General features: G+C 43.6%; 1 protein-coding gene across 1 annotated transcript in view; it reads left to right on the top strand.

The window, feature by feature from the left end:
- The first annotated feature begins 504 nt into the window (after positions 1 to 504).
- The window catches only part of CREB5 (cAMP responsive element binding protein 5), a 124,170-nt gene continuing 99,709 nt past the window's right edge, over positions 505 to 24,965 (top strand). Inside the window, exon 1 of the mRNA XM_090287072.1 lies at positions 505 to 555. Within this exon, the coding sequence (XP_090143198.1) occupies positions 509 to 555 (47 nt within the window). The 5' untranslated portion in view covers positions 505 to 508. The remainder of the gene's footprint in view (positions 556 to 24,965) is intronic.

Genomic DNA, 24,965 nt, shown 5'->3' with positions numbered 1-24,965 from the left:
CTATTGCTCTTTCTCCAAACACACGGGCATTTTTTGTTTGAGCAGTCATTTAAAAAAAAAAAAAGATTTTTTTTTTATCGGAACCTGTGTGCCAGCAGAACTGCCGGTCGCAGTCTGAGCGCGAGGCAGCTGCTGGGCCAACCCTGGGCGGCACTGTTTCCCCCTCTGTTTACACGTTTCTAAGGGCAATTGCACCGGGAACGCTCTCGGAGTCTGGAACTCGGCCTGGGGCTGTTTTGGTTACATTGAAGTTTTTGCTTCAGTTCTGCCAGATTTAAATGGTGACTTCACCAGCACTGAGCTAAAAGGGAGAAGGGGGAGGAGGGCGAGCCCAGCAGAAAGAGAGCGAGCAAGCGAGCGAGCGGAGGGAGAGAGCCAGCGCTCGGCGCTAGAGAAGGGCCAGCACATTACATCATCGCTTGGCCTGGAATCAAGTGGGAAGGATATGACTCACTCAGGCTAGTTAAGCTTTGGCTCAAATTCTACACACACTCATTCCAGAGCTCTCATGTTCTGCACCTCAGGAGGGAATTCAGCCTCAGTGATGTCCATGAGGTTTGTTTTTAATTTTATTTTCTTTTTTTTTTCTGGTTTTATACATTTTTGGGGGGCCCCCCGACTGCCTTCTTGTCCTGAGTCTTCATCCTTCTCCTCCTCTTCCTTCTCCCCTTTCTGCCCCGTCTTTGTTTCTCTTCTGCCTTCTCCTCGTTCCCCCAGCCCCTCCGCTGCTCCTCGGGTCCGAAGAGGCATTTCTTTTCACTCTGATAAGAGTTTTTGTTCTAGTCCTGCGACCTGAATGAGTCGAAGCGGGGCCGGGTTGGGGAAAACAGGCAGAGCCAGGCGGAGAGACAGGAGCGGAGAGGCCGCAGAGAGAAAGCGCAGCGAGAAAGCAAACTCGGGCGAAGTTTCTTCGCCGCGGTGTCGCTCCTAATCGGAGGAGACAGGGAGAGAGTTAAAACGCAGGAACCAATCGCTTGAATGGTGATGTAATGCAAGAACCGCAGGGTAGTTAAGTAATGTGAGAGCAGGGGGGTCAGGGTTGCAAAGCATTTACCTGCTCTCAAGGGGTTTTCAGTTTATTATCAATTGCAGTGACTGTAACTGGCTTCAGACTGCAATCTCTAATTATTCACAGACGCCCCCTTTTTATCTTTTATTATTAAAAGTAAAACTCTATTATGAAATTTTAAAAGTGATATTATGATATCATCACAGCTGTGTATTATTTTCCACCAGGATTCCCTCTCTCTCACTCCCTCTCTCTCTCTCTCTTTCTTAAATGTCTCAGAACGGTTGTCTTTTCATAGAAGGTCAAAGTGGAGTGACAGTAGGAGCTGGGAGTGGGTGGCTTTTTGAGTGGAACCGGTGAATTGCAAATGCCTGGAAAACTATATGGTGTGCTGAGCTGTTGCATTTATTATTCAGAATGCACTGTAGGTTTTTTAAATTAAGTAACCTGATGACCCTCAGAAGTACCTGCAGCCTTTCACCTAGCATTTCAACTAATGTTCACAGCAACTGTGCAGTTTGCTTGAGAGTTTTAACTTTCTGTTGTTTCACGTGACAATCAACTTAATCCAGGGCTGTCTTAAAGACTTTCAAGTTCTCGAATTAATTTTAAAAGGCCCTGCCACAGTTGTGGCAGGGATGACGACCACTTCTTGGCTGATGTGTCTAGAAAGAGCAAGTTAATATAGTGAGAAAGGAATTTGTATGAACTACATGGAGAGAGAGGCAAAGAGTGTTGTTCCTGATGCTGTAAGGATCTAGTGTACCCAGAAAGAGAGACTTTTACAGTTTGAAAATTATAACCACATTTCTGTGTGTTTCATGAAACGTGTTTAGTACTGGGATGTGCTGCCTGGGCTGAGTGCTTTCTGAAGCCATCCAGCATTACTAGATAGTTATAAACTGAAACTCCCTGCAATCAGGGAGCCAGCCCACTAAGAGCAAGACCCCTGACTTATGGCTACTTCAAAACTTCCGGGGCTCCTTGAGTCTTGATCATCATACAGCTGGCTGCAGATGGAGGCAAGGGGCACATACCAAAAAGGTGCTTATGTGTGTTTTTTTTTTTTAATTTAATGCATGTTTGAAATATAATTAATCATGACTTTTTATGGGTCTTCTCTCCTTTTTGGGGGAAGAGGTGGAAGGGGAGGGTTAGCCAGAGGTACTTTTTGGAAGACACAGCATGGTGTAGTGGAGGTCAAGAGGCTTGAGTGTCAATCCTGATGACCTTGAGCAAGTCACTGAAACCATCTGGACACTATTTTAAAATGTAGCAGCAGACAAGGTGGGATGTAAGCCCCTCCCCCACACATGGGACCAATCTGAGATGATCTCTCAAGTCCCTTTCAGCTGGAGAGTGCTGTGTCTGTGTTCTGTACAAGTATTGCTAAAAGGCATTGGTCACAGTTTTTCAGAGAAAAGTACACTTGAAATCAAGGTAAATTAGTGCCGTAAAAGAAATGAATGGGCAGGGGAAAAAGAACATGTCTTTCCCCAACTTCGAAGGTCAATTTTGGGTTTTGCGTGAAGATTTCTCTTGTGGTGAGATTCTTAGTTTTCAAATGCTACCTGTAAGGAGTCCTCAAATGAAAGATGGTGGTCTTGGTGAGTCTGTCAAAAGAGTGCCAGAAAAAGGGACCGTTTTACTTACCTATCCAGTCAACTTTTCTGAAAGACCCCACATGTCCCTCAGATGCATGAAATAGTGCCAAAAACTCAGGGGGCATTTATGCTTCAGTCGCTCGTTTGATGCAGAACAGTAATTGTAATGAACTTATTCCCCCAAAGGTTGCATGACTCCTTGATATGTTTCTGTAATTTTAACATAAACTTGACTTTTTGGATGCGATTGAAGGCGACATTGTAAAACCTTCAAAGAACATGAAAGGCAAAACTATATGGGCTTTTTAGAAAGATAATTTTTCCAAACAATATCCCTATTCTTCTTCAGCCAAATTCCAGGGTAGTAGCCTTATTGTAAAGCATGTATTTATGGACTCAGCTTAATTGTGCATAGGGAAGAACCACAGTTATGCCTCTCTAGGGGGAGAGGGGTTACCCAGAACTGAAACAAAACAAGTGATGAAGGTTATTAGTCATTGGGCAAAGTTTGATGAGTGCCAAGGTGCACTTGGGACTCTTTAGGAATCAAGAGACCATGGTTTCTTTTTTTAGAGCATTACAGTTTATGTGGACTTGGCTTTGACTTGCCCTCCCATCATCAGAAATGTCCTGCTTGTGACAGACAGAGAGGCAGGCCAGGCAGGAGCGTGAGCCTAAGGCAGACTTCTGTTACCCCACTTCATTCCCATGGTAACCCTGAGGGGTGAGAATCATTAGCTCCACAGTTTGTTGATGGTTTTGTTATGTTCTGAGTTTTTGTTTTGATTATTGCTTTTTTTTTTAATCCTCACTTGAGGATTTGTTTAGTGATTTTAAGAGAGAGAGAGGGAGAGAGAGAGATAGGATGTGAGAAACATCGATCAGTTGCCTTTCATATGTGCCCTAACTGGGAATCCAATCTGCAACCTAGGCATGTGCCCTGACCTGCACCATTTTTTGGTGCACAGGATGACTCTCCAACTGATCCACAGAGACCAGGGCAATTATTGTTGTTTTTTGGTTGAATTTTTAATTGAGATAAGTGTAGTCGTACATGCAGTTATAAGAAATAATACAGAGAGATCCCATATACCCTTTAACCAGTTTCTCTTGATAGTAACAACTTGCAAAACTACAGTACAATATCACAACCAGTGTACTGCCATTGATACAACCCACTGCTCTTATTCAGCTTTTTCCAGCTTTACTTGTACTTATTTGTATGTGTGTGTGTGTGTTGTTTTTATCAATGTGAAAACTGAGGATCAGACTTGCCCTAGTTCACACAAACTCTAACTCCTTATGTCCAGTCCACACTAGGTCTAGCTCGCAGTCATTGACCAACTTGCCATCAATGTCATGACTGTCAGGGATCTGATGGCTGTGCTTGTCAGTGGGGAACCTTGGTGCCGTTTTCCATGTTTTATGTGCCCTTGGGGACGTGGCCTGAGTGTCAGCTTTGCTCTCCATAGGGGGTCTCTGAAGCCATGCCTCACCTGTTAGCAGGTGAAGGGGGAGGCAGAGCTTCGATGGCACAAGAGAAGGGACACAGATCTGTTTCTTCCATATGCCAGGCACAAAGCAGAGAAATGTCACCTGGCCCACGCTTAACCGTAAGCTAGTGCTGAACTCAGCGTTCTTCCTCTTGCCCCCTCCCCCATTTCTCCCTGGTGGACACACCTGTGGCATGAAGAAGAGGGTGACACCAGGAAAGCAGGCATCTATTGATCAGATATGAGTGGGGTCTCCTGGCTTTGAGGGTCAAAAGGCCTGGGCTGAAATTAGTCTTCCACTTACTAGTTGTGTGACTTTGGCGCAAACCCCATCACCTCCCTGTGCCATAGTTTCTATCTTTGTGATATGAGGACAACCATACCCACCACGTGCCGTTGTGAGGGGTGGATTTGCACATTAAGGCCCCTGGCTTACGGCGCGATCACAGGAACTAAGGCTTAGCTGCTGCCATCATGAGGATGACGGGACTGGATCCTCCTGGCAGAAGTCTCTGCTGCAGGTGACTGACGTCAGACTCTAAGGGGGCCTCCTGTTCAAGTGTCACTCCAGCTTCTGCCTTCTCCAGACTCTCTTCTCTTATTATGCCTTCTTTTATTCAGAAAATCAAGCAGGTCTGAGATTACGTCCGGTACTAGAAACAGAAGTAAAAGTGCCATTCAGATTAAAGGAGGGGTGAGAACTAGTCCTGTTAAAACCTGCCAAATTTCCAGTGACCTGAGTGGAGGGAGAGATGCAGACAATGCAGGCTGGAGAAAGGACCCTCGCATCCCCATTCATGCTCAGCCGTGGCTTTGTGAATGGGGAAATGAAGTGAAATGGAGATGAGTGAGTTCGGTCGTGAGAACTGGATTCCATTCCTGGCTTGACTGAAAGTTTATATTTGGAATAGCATATGTGTGTAACACGTATCTTTAGTTGGGTAAGGCTATCTTTGAAGCTTGCTGCTTTGTCTTGTGTGTCTCTGCTGGTGGCAAAAATGGCGTTTTAGAGGTTGAAGAGGAGGGGACTTCCAAGGTGGCAAGTGGGAAAGTATGATGATGGTGAAGTTGGTGGAATTATATAACAGCCTTGGGCCCAAGACATATTAATTGGTCAATTCTAAGATCACCAAGCCTGAGCTAGAAAGAGCCACTAACTAGGCTGCCTCAAGCTGCATGGTGGGAATGTTGTCTCACTTTGAACTTAGTGGGCCTTGGCCAGGAAGGCCAGAGGAAGGGGCAGAAATTCACATGGACTTGGCAATGAGCACTACTGTGTGTCTTACAGAAAGTAGCATGCGCAAATCTGAAACTGCATTAAAAAAAAATATATAAGCACTAGGCGAAACAGGCTTCTCCTTACCGTTCTCCTTTTATTTCACTTTCATGGGTCTCAGACCTTCAAAGGGGACTCCTTTTGCATGGAATTGCAGAAAGATTTATGTACAAGGACCCAAGGGACTGGTTCTGGTGTGGAGGTGTGGGGAATGGCTGAGAGGAGGAAGGAAAATGGGTGGCATTGATAAATGTGGGCCAGGCCAGCAAAATTCTGTGGCCCGAATTTCAGTGTGTGATTTTTCAACAGACTTGGCTAGTCTGTTGAAAATGCCTGCTGTAAGGCTTGACGCTTTCCAAGGTGTGTATTTCATGAGTTGGGGTTGCTACAACGGCGGTTCGTGACTCTTTCCATCCTCGAAAACTGAAATTGACTTGTCTTAGCGCTCCAAAGTCCACTGCATAATGCACATACACTTTATAACAAGCCCATACATCTTTTCTTCCTGTACCTACCCTGGCAGGAGAGCTTATTTAATGATTGATGAAGCACCGCTGCACCCAAGAAGAATTAATCAATAGTTTAAATCACCGTGGAGAAGGTGACAGTAGTTATACAATAGCCAAGACTCATCAACGATCAGCCGTCTTCCTTCCCTCTGCATGATACCAAACACTGAATCCTGCCTTATTATTTTTTTTCTTTGCTGTCTGGAATGACTGAAATAGAACTGGATGTGTCCAAAAAAAAAGCCAAGTCTGGAGAAAACAATAGTAAGGCTAAAAAGAATGCCAAGGTATCTATTAACGTAGGGGTCCCCAACCTCCAGGCTGTGGACTGGAACCGGTCTGGGCCTGTTACGACCTGGGCCGCCCAGCAGGAGGGGAACTGGAATGTAATGTACTTGAATCATCCCAAAACCACCCCACCCCCCACCCCCCAGGTCCATGGAAAAATTGTCTTCCATGAAACCGGTCCCTGGTGCCAAAAAGGTTGGGGACCGCTGTATTAATGCATAGACTCAATCACTTACCTTAATGGGAGGTGGGAAATGGATCCAAGAGGCTGTGTTGTGTAAGCTGGAATGACTACCGTGAGTTACTGTGTGTTAAGAGCCTATGAACTTTTTTTTCTTTGAAATCAAGGATCTTTAAAGAATTTTAAAGAACCGAAGTCATGTTGAACTAGACTCATGTGCTGCCATGGCAGAGAGGCCAGCTGGGCCTCTTATAGCCTTGTGGGCCTGGAAACCCACTGGGATCTGCTGCTCTGCCCTCCTTGGGGCCTATATCACTGCTAAGGGAAGGTCTGCAAAGCAGGCGCCTTTGCAGAGGTGAAGGCTGTTTGTTTGAAATCAGGATGGCCCTTGTGATGGTACCCTGAGTCATTTGGAGTGCGACACATCTGTGTTCACACTCTGGCTTTGCTACTTGCTAGCTGTGTGAGTTTTGACATTCTGCTGAAAGTTCCTAAGTCTCAGTTACTTTCCCTTGGAAATGGGAAATGGGATCCCGGATAAAGAACTATAATGCACTTAGCATAGTAAATGTTAGTTATCTAATCACGGGACCAGGTGACTTTGGGGGAAAATTTGGGGCATCGATAACGTAGAAATACTGTCACTTAGCAGTTTCTTCCCAGAAAGGTAAACTGAGTCACAGAGTGAGCATGAGATTGTAAGCAGGAGGAAAGGAGAGGAGAGAATCATAACACTGGCTCTCTATTATGTGACCATCTCTTCATTGGCCAGAAAATGAAGTTCAAGTTCTCACTTGAAAGCAGTTTATCTCAAGCGCCAACAAGAGCCGGGGTGTTTTTATTCCCACCCCTCAGTTGAGGTATCGATTTCTTTTTCAGATGGCATAAAAGTTTTTTTTTTGCATCTGCTTCTTTGCGACTTTCTTATTTATCGTGACACTTAGCTCAGCAGCACTCTGCAATAAAGGGCCGATCCCCTTTAATTCCTCTGGACTTAATCATCATAATAGCAATTGTAATAAACCCATTTAGTATAAACGAGGATGTAAATTGCTCTCGTGCTGCATTTTCACCGTCAGCTTGGCTCTCACCAGCATCCACCCTCGTAAGGGTCACGCAGGGGGCCTCTCTGGCCAAATTATTGTCCTTGACTCAGCTCTTTCCTTAGCTCAGTGCAGGGCTGCCTTGTTGCCATTTCCTTCCGTCCAGGGCAAGGAGGAAGCTCCAGTGTCCAGATCACAAGGCATGCCATTGGGTTTGGCTTGGCCCTCACCATCCAGCACTTCCTTAGCAGTTGAATAATAATCCCATAATCCTAAAAGCACGGAGCGGCAGGAACTTTAGAGATACCTCAGTCCAACCCATTCATTTTACAGATTCGGAAATTGAGGCCACCCGAAGCTGGGACGAATTATCCGGCATCATAAAGCTATTTGGTGGCACTGAGGAGCACTTTTCTGTTCTGCCAGATTATTGAATTTCCTGGTGCCGGGAACTCCATCATTCTTGCCCAGGCTTATGCTTCTCAGTCCTCTTTCTAAGTTCTAGCTCCAGGGGCCAGTGGGGTGAGGCAAGTACAGGGAAAGACTTTGATGTGCAGGAGCTCAGAACAGCGACCAACCAGCGAGCTGAGAAGCTGGAGTCATTCAAAGACTGTGCTGTGCAAAGACTCCACCCTCTGGTCTGCAGGGAGGGCCGGGGAGGCCAACCGGTCGGCTTGCTTGCTGCCTCCAGCGTAAAGCTCCCTGGTATCTAGTTAGGGGGTGGGGTGTGCAGGGCCATCGAGGAGATGGGGTAACCGGCCAGGTGCAGACTCTCCCAGCTTCCCACTACTCTCTGCATTCCTGCCTCTCCAGCACCAGCCCTCCATCCCCTGAGCGCATGTCTGATGGGGACAGAGCTCGGAAGCCGCCCCAGAACCAGCACCCACCCACCTGCAGGATGTGACCTCTGAGCCCTGAAAGTTGCTGCTTCCTCCCTCTTCCTCCCTACCTAGGGAACGGTTTTAGGCCACAATTCCCAACACGGCCCTACTTTGCACTTGAATCCCAAAGAGACTCAGACACTTTGTGACCACAGAAAAGTTGTCACTTCATTACGATTCCGAAGAGAGAGAGCCAAGGGTAATTAATTCATAGTTGTTTTCATGACTTTGCATCCTTTCCCGCTGAGACAGCTTTCGGCTGCTAACTCACACCAGCCGACTCTGATATCTAACAGTGAGTTGGGGGCCACACTTTTCACACGGCTTTATCCCAAGGTTCTTCACGGCCAGGGAATCCAGTTCATCTTCCCGCAGCAGTTGTCCCGGTGCTGTGCTCCTTGGCATCCCCAGAGTCTCCTAAGCGTCACTGTGTAGAGGTGAACCATTGTGCCTCCCGACCTCGAAAGGATGTTTCGAACTAATTAATGATTGTTAGGTGCTTGGAAGATGCACTTTGGAAATATGCTGGTGCTGGTGTGTCTTGGTCTTCCCCTGCACAGTTGCACTCTATGCCAGTTGGAAAACTATTCTTGCCATTTGTAAATTATATTGAGATGGCTACAACTCTCTTTTCTCAGCTAGATATCTGTCCCCTCCCCCTTTTCTTCCCCAGCACACATTTTTTTGGGAGAGGGTCCATTTCTCCCAATCTGTATCTTAAGCCACCTTTGGTAAATGGGCTAGTGATTTGTAAGATTTCCTCCACAGTGTGGGAAGGGTCAAGTTGGGTCTTTCTGCCCACATGGTCTTTCATAAGGCAGTTTGAAAACTGCTATTGGCTGAATTACCAGTAAAAGAAACATGGTGTTCTGTATGGTAAAGTGGTTTTGAAACTTCTTTCCGATATGAAAAACAGTGAGAAATACATTTTATATCACAGCCCAATATAATCATATGTGTATGTTTACATGTATGTGTATAGTTTGATGAAACAATACTTAATCTTTACTCTGTATACTGTACTTGGATAGCTTACATTCTATTCATTTTTCTAAAATAGTAGTCAGGCCAGATTAAACTGATCTCACTAATTTCTCACTATCATACCCACTAATGAATTGTAGCCAGACTTTGAAGAGCTGGCATAGTAGAAAGGTCACTGGAATGCTGGACAGGGGTCAGGAAACCTGGGTCACGTGGCCAGCTCTGTTCCAATGCTAAGATCTCTTCCCCAGCCCTCGGTGTTCTCGTATAAAAGTAAGGTATTTGTTTTCCAACTGAGTTTACCTTCAGAATACTTTATTCAAAATCCTCTTGTGTGTGGAAAACTGAGCCCTGTCTGGCCTATAGGTCTTTCCTTAACCCATGCCTGCTCCCACTCAGGAGACCTTGTAACACAATCCAAAAATTACTAGGAAGTTCACAAGTCCCTTCTAGTCCTGGCGTTCAATGATTATTTTATTTCCTCGGTAATAGATTTATCTGATGAAATACATCATGTTTTACTGCCATTGATTTGGGGCTAGGATTCGCAATTGGGAATCTCCAGAACCCATGGGAATGTTTGCTCTGAGACCATAGCTCGCAGCTGCTCAGCTTGTCCTTAGTCTTCACGGGACGTGGCCTTCAGGGAAAGGGTTTGAAAGGCCCTAGGTAGGTGCTTGAGCAGGCGGACATGTGAGGACGTTTATTTATGTCATTGTGTCTGCTGTTTCTTGCCTCCTGCATTCAGCAGGTTCTTGATATTTTAACACAGCTCGAATCATTTGGCTTACAGCTGGTAAAATGCAATTTTCTGGTTCTCAGAAAGAAAGGCTTTTTAGACGTATAAAAAGAGAAGCTCATAAGACTTCTTGAACATCAAATAGCTCTTACAAAACACCATTTTGATGAGTTAAGTGTAAATGAATCAGAAACATACGGATTAAATTTCCCTTGAAAGACACATGGGTTTAAGAATTAAGGGGGGAAAGTGCTTGGCAAGATGGATTTCAGGTTTTTGCCAAACCTCAAAATGTTTGAAAAATGGTTTGAGGCATTTTTACTGAACACAAAATGCCACGAAGTTCACCCATCCCAGACATAATAGCGGATCTTTCTGACAACAACTTTATGACAAGAAAAAAGGTCTGGGAGGCTTAGCCATTTTCTCAATTCTCCTTCCATAACTGCCCCCCAAGCCCCCCCAAAAACCATGTATAGCGCTAACAGAATGGTCTGATTGACAAACTAGTTTCAAGCCAGGCAATTATCAGAAAATAACCCCACAACTTAAAAACACTTGGGCTTTTTTCCCCCCATACTACCCAGAGTCAATTATACCATTTTCTAAGTGGAATAATACACTCTGGGGATCTGCAGTATTTGCTATATTTTGTTCACTGGGGTCTTGAGCAATGCACGGTTATTCTGGTCATTTGTAGGTACTACAATGCCAGCTTCTTTGGAGATGGAAAAAAATGTTCACTGAAAGCAAGCAGATGAGAGGGAAATAGCCACTCGTTTATTAAGACAGCCCCAGTGTGGAAATGCGCTACATTACAAGGGCAAGGCATGAGCTGAGGTTTTCAAGTTGCTGGGAATGCTTGGGAAACTTGAATTCCGTTATAGCTCCTTATTTCATAAGCTATATTAGAACCTCTCCACCCTTGAGAATGCTTGCTGGCATGAGGACACTTGGGAGCAACATATTCAGGACACATGGACTGATTATCTTCTGAGAGTTGTGTATCTGTGTATTAAATGCCCTCTGGTTCTTTTTCTCTGCTTTTTCCTGACAAAAGCCGGCCGACGCTTCCACAGCCTCATTTTTCATCTGCAGAAGCACAGGAGTGGGTTTGGCGCTGGCCACATGCAACCAGGGAGGGAAAGAGCCTGGTGAGAAGGGTTGGTTGGGCTGGGCCGTTCGCCCTGTGACGATCCCTTGTCTCGTGTCCCTGTTTCATTTTCATAGTTTAGCCAGGATGACCAAGGTTTGCTTGCCTGCTTCCTTCCTTCCTTCCTTCCTTTCTTCCCTTCCTTTCTTTTCCTCTGAAAGCAAGGGTGCATTTAGTGACAGCCAATATTGATTTAGAAACTAGGAGACAACAGTGTATGCGTATTTTGCAAAAGGTTTCAAGTCAGTGTCAACCAAAAAAAAAAAAAGAAAGCAACCTTTAAGTCTATATGTTTTCACTCTCTGCTGAAAGTAATGGGGAAATCTACTTACTATCTTGTTAGTGCAGCATCTCACATAATACTTTGAGGTAGGACTTTCCAGGAACCATAATTAATTTCTTGCAAAAGGAGTACCCAAAGGGGAGAGGTAAAGTCATAAGAAACACAGAAAACTACTTTCGATACTTCCAACAAAAACACTACATAGCAGTGGTTGTTAAATATACTCCCGCCCTCAACTCATGTCTATGTATATTTATTGAGCTCAAAGTAAGAAATAAATAAAACTAAAAATACTGGAGAGAAAACTCAGTTATACAACTTTCTGTCTTGGAAAAGACTTTAGAATCAGAAAAAGTAGGGGCAAATTCTGGCTTCATTTTTACCCTTTCCAGTGCAGTTTAAGATAGGATAATAGGGCCAAGAAGAGCTCCTTTGATTCTACAAAATGCTGAACCCCAGCCCAGAGCTCCCAGTGCCTCCCTCCCACTTACCCTGCATCTCTCTCTCCCTTTTATTGCAACACCCTGTAAATCCAAAAGGATCACATTTGTGCAGTAGAGTCTATCAAAAGGTTCTCCTAGTTTGTAGCTCAGCCTCCTACAGGAAACACTGGAAAATGAGTGTTAAAAGTCTAAATGGATGTGGTTACCAATTTGGCAACTCTAAGGGTATTGGCATGCATGCGTGGATGCATGTCAGATAGCACGTATTTCTAGGTAGGGAGGGTTATCATCTCATGTTAAACTATGAACAGCAGTAACAGATGGTTAACTCAGCTTGGAGCCCCTACCACCATCCCCTGTCCCTCACACACACACACATGCATGAACACACATGCACACATGCAATGCAGGGCTATCTTCTCATCTTCCCTGGAGCAATTCTGTATCTCCTCTTCTAAGACCCTCCCCTGAAACCCCCAGGGGATTAGATGTCACTTTGGGGTTGGGAGGATGGCTTGGGATTCTTCCATAACACTCTCCCCTGACTCTCTCATGCCTGTCCGTTTCCCCGAATAGATCATGAATTTCTTGACTCCCAGTACAGTTCCTGAAACATAGCAGGAGCTGAGTAAATGTTTAAAAAAATAAACTTAAAAAATAATTTCAGTTATGTTTCTGTTGGATCGAATTTTGATTGAAGCCACAAAAAAGTAGGTGGGGCTGAAATTACCCTTCCAAGGGCCCCTGGGCCCCTAGTCCTCATGGGAAATTTGAGGAGTAAAATGTAGTGGAGTTTTTGCTCAGATGAGCTCCCTGCTTGATTTCAACTTTCTACCCCTAACCTATGTTTATCTTGATGGTCTTATTTATATCTATTTCCTTTTGATAAAAATAGAAGCTCAAAAAAGTGAATTTACCACACGAGGGATGGTACTTTTGACTTGTGCCTGAGTTCACAGATATAGTTAACATGCTGCTTTGTGTGTGGACGGCCAGCTAGATGCTTATTTTCTGAGTCATCTGACTTCTGAGTTTTCACTTTTTTAAGAGTATAATTAAGACAGGTTCCCAAGGATTAAAAAAAAAAAAAAATTAACCGTGAGTAAAGCAGACAGTCTATATGTTGAGACCCATATAAGGAGATTTGTGGGCACCCGCCCAAATTGAGAGAAGCATTAAGAGCTATTCAAAACCTACTGAAATGTCAACACACTTTTGAAAAGGGTCCATTAGGGATGCAAATGTATGGTTCCCTGATTATGATAAGCACTGGAAAGAAAACAGTGAAACCCATTAGAAGGTTTTGAGAACTTGGTTTTGAAGAGTGGGAAAGGCAACTCTGGTTTCTGCGAGGGCTGGGCTTCATTTCTTTCCCTATCTCTTCTCTGGGTTCAGAACCAACAATTGTGATCTAAATGGCTCTAAAAATTCCTCTGTTTTTGGACAGGTCAATTAACTCATCTGTAAATGGGCCAGCTTTGAAATGCCATTCATGTCAGATAAAATTCATTTTAATAAGATTCATTCTCTGGATTACAAACTGCAACTTGTTTGTGTAAAGATTTGACATTAGAAACTCACTTCAGGCTTTTGATGTGTTTTAGTTTTTTCTTGCTGGGGTTTTTTCTATAAAAGTCTAATTGTAACTTAAAATCTGTAATTTTTACTATATAGTCTTATACAAATCAGCTCATATGAGAGGTATATTTCTATTAATAATAATTTAGGGCTTTTCTGTGAAGGTAACTGATTCATCTAATAGAAGAACACCTTTAATTCTGGCTGTGTTGGTTTATTCACACATGATGTCGAAAGATATTCATAGTGCTGGATAAATTAGGGCATAATTTTTGTGTAATCACTCTCAATATAAAAAAAAATAATTGATTTTTCCATTTTCCTTGATCTGGGAGGAATTGTATCAATTTCCAGGACGTCATAAAACAAAATATTTAAAGTATGTTTCAAATAAAAAATAAAAAAAAAACCAGAAATACTTAACTTAATAAAGATGTGGAATTCATTTATGAAGAAAAACACTGGCTGTGGACCAATAGGCCAACGCGATTGCCAGGAGTCTGCAGCAGACAGTTAGTTATTCTTGTACGTCCACTCTGCCCCATCACCCCTGAGCCATTCCATATTAAGAAAATGAATTCTCTCAGCCAGACTGGACTTTGAAATCATTGATTTTGTTTACTTTGTTTTTGAGTGAAAAAACAGAAGGTCTTTTTTTTCAATTTTCCGCCTTATAAGGAAAACGGTCCAAGGCACTTGTAACTCTTGCTCTTCGGGCCCTATTTTAACTAAAAAGGCTTGCCTGGCATATGTATTTGATGCTTGGAAATCTTACATAAAAGTTATGCTTTTTGACCTTTCTGGAGAGCTTCAACCATTGAAGCTGTTGGCAAAATGAAAATCACTGAACTATCAGAAGAACAATTTTGAGTGCTTCAGCATTAACTTAAAACAAAAATTGTACGTCCTGAAATGAACATTTCCATGTGGCATTTTTGCTCTTGTACTCATCAGGAAAAGAATCCTCAGGCTTCAGAAAGACGGTTCTATCACTGAAAGCACGTAGGCAGATATTGCTTGTGCTCATATTGGATCAATCCTCTTAACTTCCAGAATCCCTTCCAATTATGTTATGGTATTCTCTATTCTCCTCCATCTCAATGGAGTAGAATATTCCAAAAAGTAAGCACAGATTTTTCCAGTAGTCAAAAGGAATCCAAATGACCTTACCTCTGGCAGTCAAAAGACACATAGACCCTCTGTCATCAGGGTGCTCCAAGTTTACTGGGAGAGCCTGACTCGAAGTAAATAATCACACCTAGAAACATATCATTAGAAATAGTGTAAAGGAAAAGTACATGGAGCTACATGATCCTCTGTATTAGAGACAGCTCTAAGTTAGGGGTCAGAGACAATTTTGAGAAAGTGACATTAAACCGAGGCTTAAAAGATGAGTAAGAGTTGGGCAACAGAAGAGCAGAAGGATAAGCATTTCAGGCAAAAGCAATGGCATGTATTAAGGCCCTGGTGTATGAGAGAGCTTGACACATTTTAGGAAATGAATGAAAGCCAAGTGGATGGAACATCCCCAGTCAGGTGGGAGAGTGCTACTACAGACATCAAAGAGGCAGAACATTTCAAGGATGAGTTTATTAAGTACTATATGCTAAGGAAAGTCATGGAAGAATGTTGACCACTGAAATGCCATGATTAGATTGTTGTTTCAGTAAGATCATTCTGGCTGTGATGCAGAGGTTGGATTGGAGAGGAGCAGACTGGAGATAGAAACTGTTGGAAGAACCAAGTGAGAGAAGATAATGTTTTGGACCAGGATCTTGGCAGTGGGGCTGGAGCCAAGTGGATGGATTCCAGGTCTATTTTGGGATGGAGTGGATAGAACTTGGTGAATGATTGGCAGTCAGGGATGAAGGATATCAAAGTTAATACCTGAATTCTACTGATTCATTACACACACACACACTGAGATTTATTATAAGGAATTGGTTTGCACAAATTAGGGAGGCTGAGAAATCCCATGATCTGCTGTGTGCCAGCTGGAGACCTAGGAAAGCTGGTGGTGCAAATTTCAGTCCATGTCCGAAGGCCTGAGAACCAGGAACTCCGTGATGTAGGTCCCATCCCAGGACCCAGTCTAGGGGCAGAAGAAGGATGATATCTCAGGTCAATCAGTCAGTCAGGCAGAGAAAGAATTCAATCCTCCTCCCCCTTTTGTTCTGTTCAGGACCTCAACAGGTTGGATGAGGCCCACACACCTTGCGGAGGGCAGTCTGCTTTCCTCATTTCACCAAATCAGATGGTAATCTCTTACAGAAACATCCTCACAGACATACCTAGAAATAATGTTTAACCAGTTATCTGGACATCCTGTGTTTCAGCATGCTGACACATAAAATGAACTATCTCAAGCACCACAGCCAGGACCATCCATAGCGCTCAGCATAGGCACTTGGGGAATGTTATCTTAGCTCGTAGCAGGTACAGTCAGGTGACATTTACCACTCAGTGGTGAAAATGTTTTTCCTGGCTGCTCACCAGTTTGGAGTTCTGTTCTTCTCAGAATGCTCACTGTAGACCCAGTCCTAATGGGGCTGATGGCACCCTACTTAAAAGACAGAACTGCTTATTCAGGGACCTGAACTACCTCTCCTCAAAGACGTTATTCTGTTTAATAACAAATGACTAACTCTAGGGCCCAGGAGAGTGAAACCTTTAGTTCATGCTAATTAAAAGGATCATTGTTCATATGCGAGAAGGAATTGCCTTCCCCCCTACCCCTCTGGACTCCCGGTTCCTGCCCTACTTTACTAAATGTTACCTGTACTCAGGGACCTTTGGAGCCTGCCTTTGTTCAGGGAAAGGGACTGTCCAAGAGAGGCCAGTGATGAATTACCCATTTGTCCCCAGCTTTGAGGAAGCTCATAACTGACACGCTGCTTTCCTCCAATAAATAGTTCTTGGCCTTTCCATAAGTCAGGTTACTCACTCTTGATCATATCTAATCATACAACTTTAGGGTGGGGAAGATCCTTGAAATCCGTTCACTCAGCCACTTTATCTGACACATGACGAAACAGAAACTATGAGGTCACGAGGACATGGCCGGAGATCACCCGGCAAAGCAGTGGCTGGGGCAGTGATGCTTTTGTGGGGGTGTTCGAATTCAAAGCCATGTGGTGAAGGGCTCAGTTACTTCTCTTTTTGTGATCTTCAGATCAATACACCCTTAGAAAGTACACGCAGGCCTTCTCTTCTGGTTTCAGGGGCCTGAGGAGAAACCACGCTGTCATCACAGACCAGCGAAGGGGTTTCTCAGGGACTAGTCAGCTCCCATGAGCCAAGTGTAATGTGCATGTCCTTTAAGTGTACTGCCAGTCACTTGCCATTCCTGTTCTACTAGAGACTTCTTGTCAATAGCTAAAATTGACATTTACTGCCACCGTAACCCTACCACAAATTGAAATCAGACCCTAAGTTCCTCCGGGGAAGATGTTTATAAGCTGTAGGAAGACATCTGAAATGATACCAAATTACACTTTAAACTTGAAACCCCAAATACCACTGTCTGGGGAATAATACGGGAAACTGAGCAAGTCACTCTCTGTGGCAAAATGCAAGGCCACCAGGGAAGGGAAAGTGCCTCAGAAGAGAAGTTTCCTATGTAAACCCCAGTGTGGCTTTTAACTAATCACATCAGGCTAAATAAAATTTTTTTCAGAATGAACATAAAGGAAAAAATCAGCCCTTTCAGACTTCATGCCTTCAAAGAACAGATGTGGATGCCCCGGTTGTACTTACAGACACACCAAGAAGAAGGTTGAAAAAGTATAATAAAACAGGTCTATCAAAATACAAACCTAGGGTCCAAGGTTTGACTCAGCTAATACAGGCAAAAGTATGTTTCGGACCAAAAGTTTTTATATTACTTTTACCTGTTACCATGTATATGTCTGTGGTTGTGTGTAGTGGGTGTGTCTCTGCACAGCGTGTGGCTACCATCTCAACCTCAGAACCGAATGAGAGACCCAAGTCGGTTGACAGGGAAGCTCTGCTCTGTGGCTGGGCTTGTGTATCCAGGCCATGAGTTGCCCTGGAAAGAGCAAAGCCTGGTTGAAAAGCCCTTTGAGAGCCTTGGATGCAAAGTTCCTAGTAAATGCCAAGTATCATTATTATGAACTTTATTGCTATTATTTTATTAAGTGTTTCAGATGAATATCAATTTAGTTTCATGATAAGTGCTCCTGCCAACTAGGAGAACTTGAAAAGTAGCTCCAGAAAGTTTGCACAAGGAGGACACTCAAGTTTCCTAGAAACTCTGCCCCTCCCCCAAGCCCTCTTGCTCAAATCTATTATAAGTTGAGCGTCCCTTCAGGATAGTCTTTCAAGTTATCATGACCCTTAAAAAGAGACCTGTCATGGGTGCATCATGGGCCCACTGCTGCCAGGAAATGAGAGACTGTGTACAAGTGAGGCAGTCTCAGTAAGTCATTCAACAAACCTCTCGGAGTCAGGGACTAGCCTGGCTCAGAGAAATTGAAGCAGGTGTTCCTGAGAAGATGATATACCAGGATATAGCAGGGCTCTCAGTAATGGAAACGACCCTCAGGTCCCACCAGGAGGTTGGATGTTTGGGGCTCTCTCCCCCAAGGTGCTCCACCTTGAAATTTAGAACAATGTAGCTTTACTTTGGATTTTGAAAGGACACTGGCAATAATTTTATTTTCTGAAATAGATTGTCTCTTGACTAGAACACACATTGATCATTGTCCAAGGGCCTAGCACACACAAAATAGTATCTTTTTATATGATTATCAGACCATCCTCATGCCAAACCCACCAAGTGGGTATTACAGCCCTGTTTTGGTCATTGAGAAATCAGAAATGTTAAATGACTTGCCCAGATCACACACTCACAGTCCACGGCAGACCCATTGGGCAGCCCAAAGCCTACCCCTTGTCAGCCACATGAGGCTGCTTTATTCCATTTGCTGGTTAATGACAGCAGCCAGCATTATCTCCATCATTTCTACCAGCCACTGTGATAGGAATAAGTGAAAATAATAGACCTAATTTAGGAGTAGGAGAGGTATGCCAGTTTCTCCTCCTCCTCCCTGGAAACCATGCCAGGCAGGGACAATTCTGTTTTTTAAGAGCCTAATAAGAGGAAATTTCAAAACCTCATTTAATTGTTTTACACTCTTCATCCTAGGGAGGTATTCTTCTAACTGAAATACCATATGCTGCTGGGTTTTTTTTTTTTTTTAAATAATAATTTATTTGTTTATTTATTTATTTTTAGAGAGAGGGGAAAGGAGAAAGAGAGGGAGAGAAACATCACTGTGTGGTTGCCTCTCACTCGCGTCCACAACTGGGGACCTGACGTGCAACCTAGTCATGTGCCCTGACTGGGAATCGAACCAGTGACACTTGGCTCGCAGGCCTACGCTCAATCCACTGAGCCCCAGCAGCCAGGGCTGCTGTTTTGTTATTGTTATTATTCTGCTTCAGTTGTGCTTGAAAGTAACTGGTCACCATTCTCTGAATACAGTGATTTATAAACTTGACGGTCATTATCAACAACTTCTAGTCTTCTTGTTCCTTTTTACTTTCCCTCTTAGGTCTTCCTTTGTGGCCTTGGAGTATTTTTCTGCTTGTCTTTGGGACCTTCTCAAGTTCTCCATACGTCCCTTCCTCCCTTCCCCCATGATGTTCAGCCTGTGCTATTTAGCTCTTCCCGACAAGGATTTCTTTGGGATCTCACACCCCAGCCTATGGTTTTTGGTGGTTTGATTACAGCTGTGGTTTGCAGCTCTCTATTAGGTTGTAACCAAGTGAGGAGATTGCCAAGCCCTGTTTGTGTTGCCTTGGAGTACAAGTTACCCTCTCAGCATTTCTTCTGTTCCTTTATCGTTAAGAACAAAACTTCAGAAACTGAGCTTTTAGCAGCCCAAGGTTGCATAGTCTATGCACGTTGGCAGAGTTGCCCTAAGCCACTCTTTTCTCATGTTGACACATCCCTCTTCTGCCAGTGTATTTGTGGAGCTAATCATTTCTAACGCCACCCCCTAAAGAGCTGAAAAAGCCCTGGCTGGTGTGGCTCAGTGAATTGAGCACTGGCCTGTGAACCAAAAGGTCGCTGGTTCGATTCCCATTCAGGGCACATGCCTGGGTTGCAGGCCAGGTCCCCAGTTGGGGGTTGTGCAAAAGGCAACCACACATTGATGTTTCTCTCCCTCTCTTCCTCCCTCCCCTCTCTCTAAAAATAAATAAATAATCTTAAAAAAAAAAAAGCGCAGAAATAATACTGGTGAGTGGTTGGGTAGAGAGAATCATAAATTTGGTCTCCCAGGAGAGGGAGCCTGCCTGGAGATTCCAGAAGTTAGATAAAGGCATTAGTGAGGCTGCCCTGGTGGGGAGCATTGCAAAATGCACAGGATGAGTGAAGGTTGCCTGGCTGGTATGGGCGTCCCGTGGCCTGGACAACTCGACACATGAAATGAACCATCCCAGGCACCACAGCCAGGACCATCCGTAGCACTCAGCATAGGCACTTGGGGAATGTTATCTTAGCTCGTAAGCAGGTAGGGTCAGGTGGCATTTACCACTCAGCGGTGAAAATGTTTTTCCTGGCCGCTCACCAGTTTGGAGTTCTGTTCTTCTCAGAATGCTCACTGTAGACCCAGTCCTAATGGGGCTGATGGCACCCTACTTAAAAGACAGAACTGCTTATTCAGGGACCTGAACTACCTCTCCTCAAAGACATTATTCTGTTTAATAACAAATGAATAACTCTAGAGCCCAGGAGAGTGAAACCTTTAGTTCATGCTAATTAAAAGGATCATTGTTTGTAGGTGAGAAGAAACTGTCCCCTCCTACCCCTCTGCTGTTTGTGCTGAAGTCTTTTGCAGTTTGAGCTGCAAAATTAAGCTGTGTATTTGAAACATAGGTATTTGGAGATTGTGTTGGGTGTGGATTCCACCACAAATTACTCGTTAAAACCCCATGACTGACAAGCTGAAAGTCCAGAAGACACCAAAATAGAATTGCTGACAGAGTTAGGGGGTTGTGTCTGCAAGCGCAGAGTGCTCTGTACCTCTACAGAACATCCAGGCCAGTGTGTTGGTGAATGTTTTCATGAATTATTCATCTATGGTGAATGAATGTAAGCAGCAATCACATGTAAATGACAAGGCTCATAATCAGTGGGCTACTTATTTGTCCTTATGAAGCAAGGAGGAAGCTTATTAACAACTCACCAACAGGAAGAGATTTTACATAGAGATATGTCTCTATCAAGAATTTTTTTATACACATGTAGCCAGGTGCAAGTCATTTATTTGAGCCTGGCTTCAAATTCGTCTTTTATTGTACGTCTTTTGATCTGCATTTACTTTCCTTTTCTAAGGCTAACTTTATGAATAATTGATGCAACCGAGAAGTTATTGGCTAATTGGAAAGCCATCTCTTCACGTCTTTAAGTCTGACCCAGGGCTCAAGCCAAACTCTTCAGGCATTTAGGGTCTCTTATAAGAGGTCTTCATAAAGAACCTTTAGCTCTTTACAAGGAAAAAAATATCAGCTTCTAACAGTAGCGCACATCAGAAACAAACCGTGTTTCTGGTTAACTTAAACGAGTCAGGCTGACAGCAGGGCAAATTCAGATTCATGGCTCAGAAATCAGTCATTAAAGATGAGAAAAAAAAGAGACTGATTTAATAGGCACAACAGAATGGCCATAAAAGCACTTCTCCCCTCCTACCACCGCTCTCTCTGCCGCACACGTGAGTGACAGCTCCTCTGCCTGGCTAGGGGCAGCGTCTCCGCTGTAAACCCCGCACCGGCCCCAGCAGGGCGCAGTTCCGCGAGCTGTGTCCCATTGGACTACTCCTGTCTCCCTCGCGGCCCAGCTCTCCTGGAAGGAAAAAGAAGTTCCATTTCCAAGCCATCAGCCACTACATCTATAAACTAAAGGCATCGGTAGCACAAAACCGATTTTAAAAGGGGCCCAAATGTATCTCGTGTGGTAAATTAAGTCTCTGACACCCCTGGTGATAATGATTCCTTGTCCATATCGATAAATCGGTGAAAAGCAAAAACGAGATGTTTAGCTGACTGGTGTGGGTGCACCTGGTACCTCCGAGCCCAGAGCTCTGAACATGATAAAGTGCAACCTTATTGCAGGGCAGGTGTCCAGTTTTTAAAACATTACAGAGACTGGAGACAGATGAGCATTCCTGAGTTATTTTTGGTGTTTTCTTATGAAATGCCTAAAACCTCATTTCAAATGGAAATTAATTTAATTGGTGCAAAAAGAAATGAGTCTAGAACTTATCAGAAGGCTCGAGTTTAATCTACGGGGCACTCATTAAAAAATACATATTACTTTGGGGGTGACCATTTATGCTTTTCAGGGACAGAAGTGGGTTATATCAGACTGTTAAGGTAAATTGGAGTTTCACTTATGACTCACACACAAGTAAGTTCTTCTTGTTTAGTTCACAGAGATAACTTAGTAACCGCTGTTCTTGCAATGTCTGTGGCTGGATGAAGAGGCCCTTGATATCTTTGTTTTCATAAAGTCAAGAAATATTCAGTAAACACCTACGTACTATGCCCTTTCTTACATTTTAGAAATGGCAAACAACTTAAATATCATTTCTGACTTATAAAGTTTATTGTCTAGTTGGAAGCAGAGACATTTTTTTTTAAATCGCTGGAAACCATTGAGTAATTATAACTAGGAAGCCGAGATGGTACACGCCACAAGACCATGAAACACATCTGCTTTGTTGATCATCATAGTGTCACCCACTGGATATTTGTAAGTTAATTTTTATGCAAGTGGCCTAAATTGCTCAACCAGTTTTCTGCTCTGAAATGAGAGTGGACAGAGCCTAACCTGTCCCCATATTTGGTACATCATTGATTTTTTTATTGATTCATTGATTGGATAAGTGATGATCAATGTTACTGGAGAAAAGTATAGGCTGCACTGAGACCATGCCAAAGAAAGCCCTGGCCTAGTGTGGTGCCCCAGAGAAGGTGGTGAGGGTGACATGTGTCCAAGGCTGTGTCTGGGAGGGAGACGGCACTACCATGAAGTTGGGAGGAAGTCACTAAGGCTTGTGTATGGAGCCCAGGACCATGAGCTGAGAGGAGAGGGAGAGGGGATTGAGACAGTGAGGGCCCAGAGGGTGCACGGCCTTGGAGCAAGGTCAAGTTCTATCACAAGGAGATGGCCTTACTGGTATCTCGTGTGAGCTGGAGCATTTGCCGTTTTCATTGGCGGTTTTACTAGTTTTTTGGACTGGATGGGGCCTAGGGGACAAGTCAGAGGTTAGGATGCAGATCTTCAGCACCCCTAAGTGTCTGTGTTACCAAAGGAAAAGGGGGCAGAGACGATTCTGGCCAAGACTGCAGATCTTTGGCAGAGGTCCTCCCTTGCATGGAAGAAAGCTTTGAAAGAGATAATACACATTTTAATTGAATTCTGCTGATATTCTGGTGCTTTTTTTCAGCTAAATATTTCTACTTCTTTGTCTTAAATTTCTCATTTGTTAAAAAGAGGAAATATTGTGTTTGCCATCCAACTTCAGGAACTTGACAGTGAGGCTGTGCAGACCTATGAGTTCATTCAAAAAAAAAGATACGGGTAACATGATGTCTTTTAAAATATGGGTCAGATAGGCTTCTTGTTTACCCAGTTATTGCTTCTGTTGGAATTTCGTTATTGTTTTCAGGAAAAACAAGATCCTGAGAACTGATCTCTGGGGAACTAGTTTGGTTCCTTTTTGAGAAAATATTTATAAGGATCCTTTCTGAGGAATAATGTGAAGCCATTTTGAAATTCTGTAAAATTTTGGGTGAGAAGAGTCCATTTGCCTCTGGGGAAGCAAAAGTTGATGGTTTTTAAAAAGAAATATCTCCTATACGCAAGGAGTTTGAGGCATTTTTATGTTTGTTAGGTTGTAGTTCTTTAATTAAAGCTAAGGATTGGTGTTCTGTAGGGTCCCAGCCCTAGGCCATAATTTCTTGTTTGAAGTTCAGTGATTAATCTGCTATTTGATCTGTGTTTCAGGATAATAATGCTAACAAAAACAACTAATTTTATTGAACATATTCACTATATTTAACATGTGGTAACTCACAATGCCATGAGCTAAATAGCTCTATCATCTCCTTTTACAGTTGAAGGAACTAAGGCACAGAGAGGCTAAGTAACATGCCCAAGGTCACACAGCTAGTAAGTGACAGAGCTGAGATTGCACCTTGGCAGGCTATTTCCTGAGCCTATGTTCCTCACTACCCCATTTTACAATGTCATTATGACCCATGGAAATAATTAGCTCCATTGTCTTTCCATTTCACATTCCACTTGATTATCCTGACAACTTGCTTTCTTTACAAAAGTAGGAGGTTTTAGATTCCTCTTCGGAGAAAAATGAGTAAACAAGCACTTCTCATTACAAACTGCCTTCTATAAAGATTTAAGAGTTTGTATTCCGCCTTTGACTCTTCAGTCTCCCCACGCCAGCCGGAAACTAGTCTCCCAGGTGAGACCACAGCACTTCATGTAAGAAGGTGTGAAGGAGGCATACAGTTCTTTTCCTTGGCAAATACAAAGCTAGCATGGGCAATAAGCTTTCTCCAGCCTATGTGTGAAATGATGTCGTATTTAAATGAGAAAGAAGTGTGGGCCCCATGGGATGCCCTGGGTCCTTTTATCCCAACTTCTCTCACCTTTTAGGGACACCTTCTATTTGGGATTTATTCACATTTCAAATGTCATCTTGATGTTCGAAAGTAAGTGATTTCCTGGCTCGATCTTGTTTAATATAGACACTGACCCCCTACTCTGAGCCAGGTGCTGGGTTAACCACTGTGGATATAGCAGTGAGCAGTGACGAAAATCTTTATCACCACGGAACAGATAAGTCTTGCTAGATTAAGAACATCTCGTTTTCATTTCAAGCCCTAGAATCTGAATTTTAGAGTTTCCAGGGACTTCTAGGTGGCCTATCGTGTGAACCATTCATTAAAGAGATGAGGAAACAGAGCCCTGAGCCTGAAGAAGTTGCTTCCCAGCATCAGAAACCAGGAGCAATGGCATCTGGCTCTCCTGCCCCAAGCCCACTCTTCTTTTCATTTTCTTGCTGTGAAGCTTTTCTTATTCTGCTCCCCACCCCCACCCCACCCATCCAAGTCCTTTTGTTTTGTTTTGTTTTGTTTTTCATTCTGCTCCAGGTTTCTTAGATGTCTATTGTCTGATTTTGATGCTAACGTTGATCTTCTCATTTTCTGACCTAATTTTTTTTCATCGCTTGCTTCTTCCCTTTGCCTGATGTCATACCGGGCCAGTCTGTCTGTCCTGAGCATTTAATAGCTGTCATGGATCTTGTGAAGACCTGGGGAAGGAGAGCAGTCTGCTATGACCCTCCTGAGACCTTCCAAACAAAAGCACTCTCCCTTAGCTCCTTAAAGATACCCGGGCTTGTCCAAGGGCAAGGAAGACCGGCAGACACAGCCCTTGCTTTCCAGACACC

Source organism: Furipterus horrens, unplaced genomic scaffold, assembly GCF_987537825.1.
Source record: "Furipterus horrens unplaced genomic scaffold, mFurHor1.1.pri manual_scaffold_9, whole genome shotgun sequence".
Lineage (NCBI taxonomy): Eukaryota > Metazoa > Chordata > Mammalia > Chiroptera > Furipteridae > Furipterus > Furipterus horrens.
Note: the sequence above shows the minus strand (reverse complement) of the source record. Positions and strands in the feature narration are given on the sequence as shown.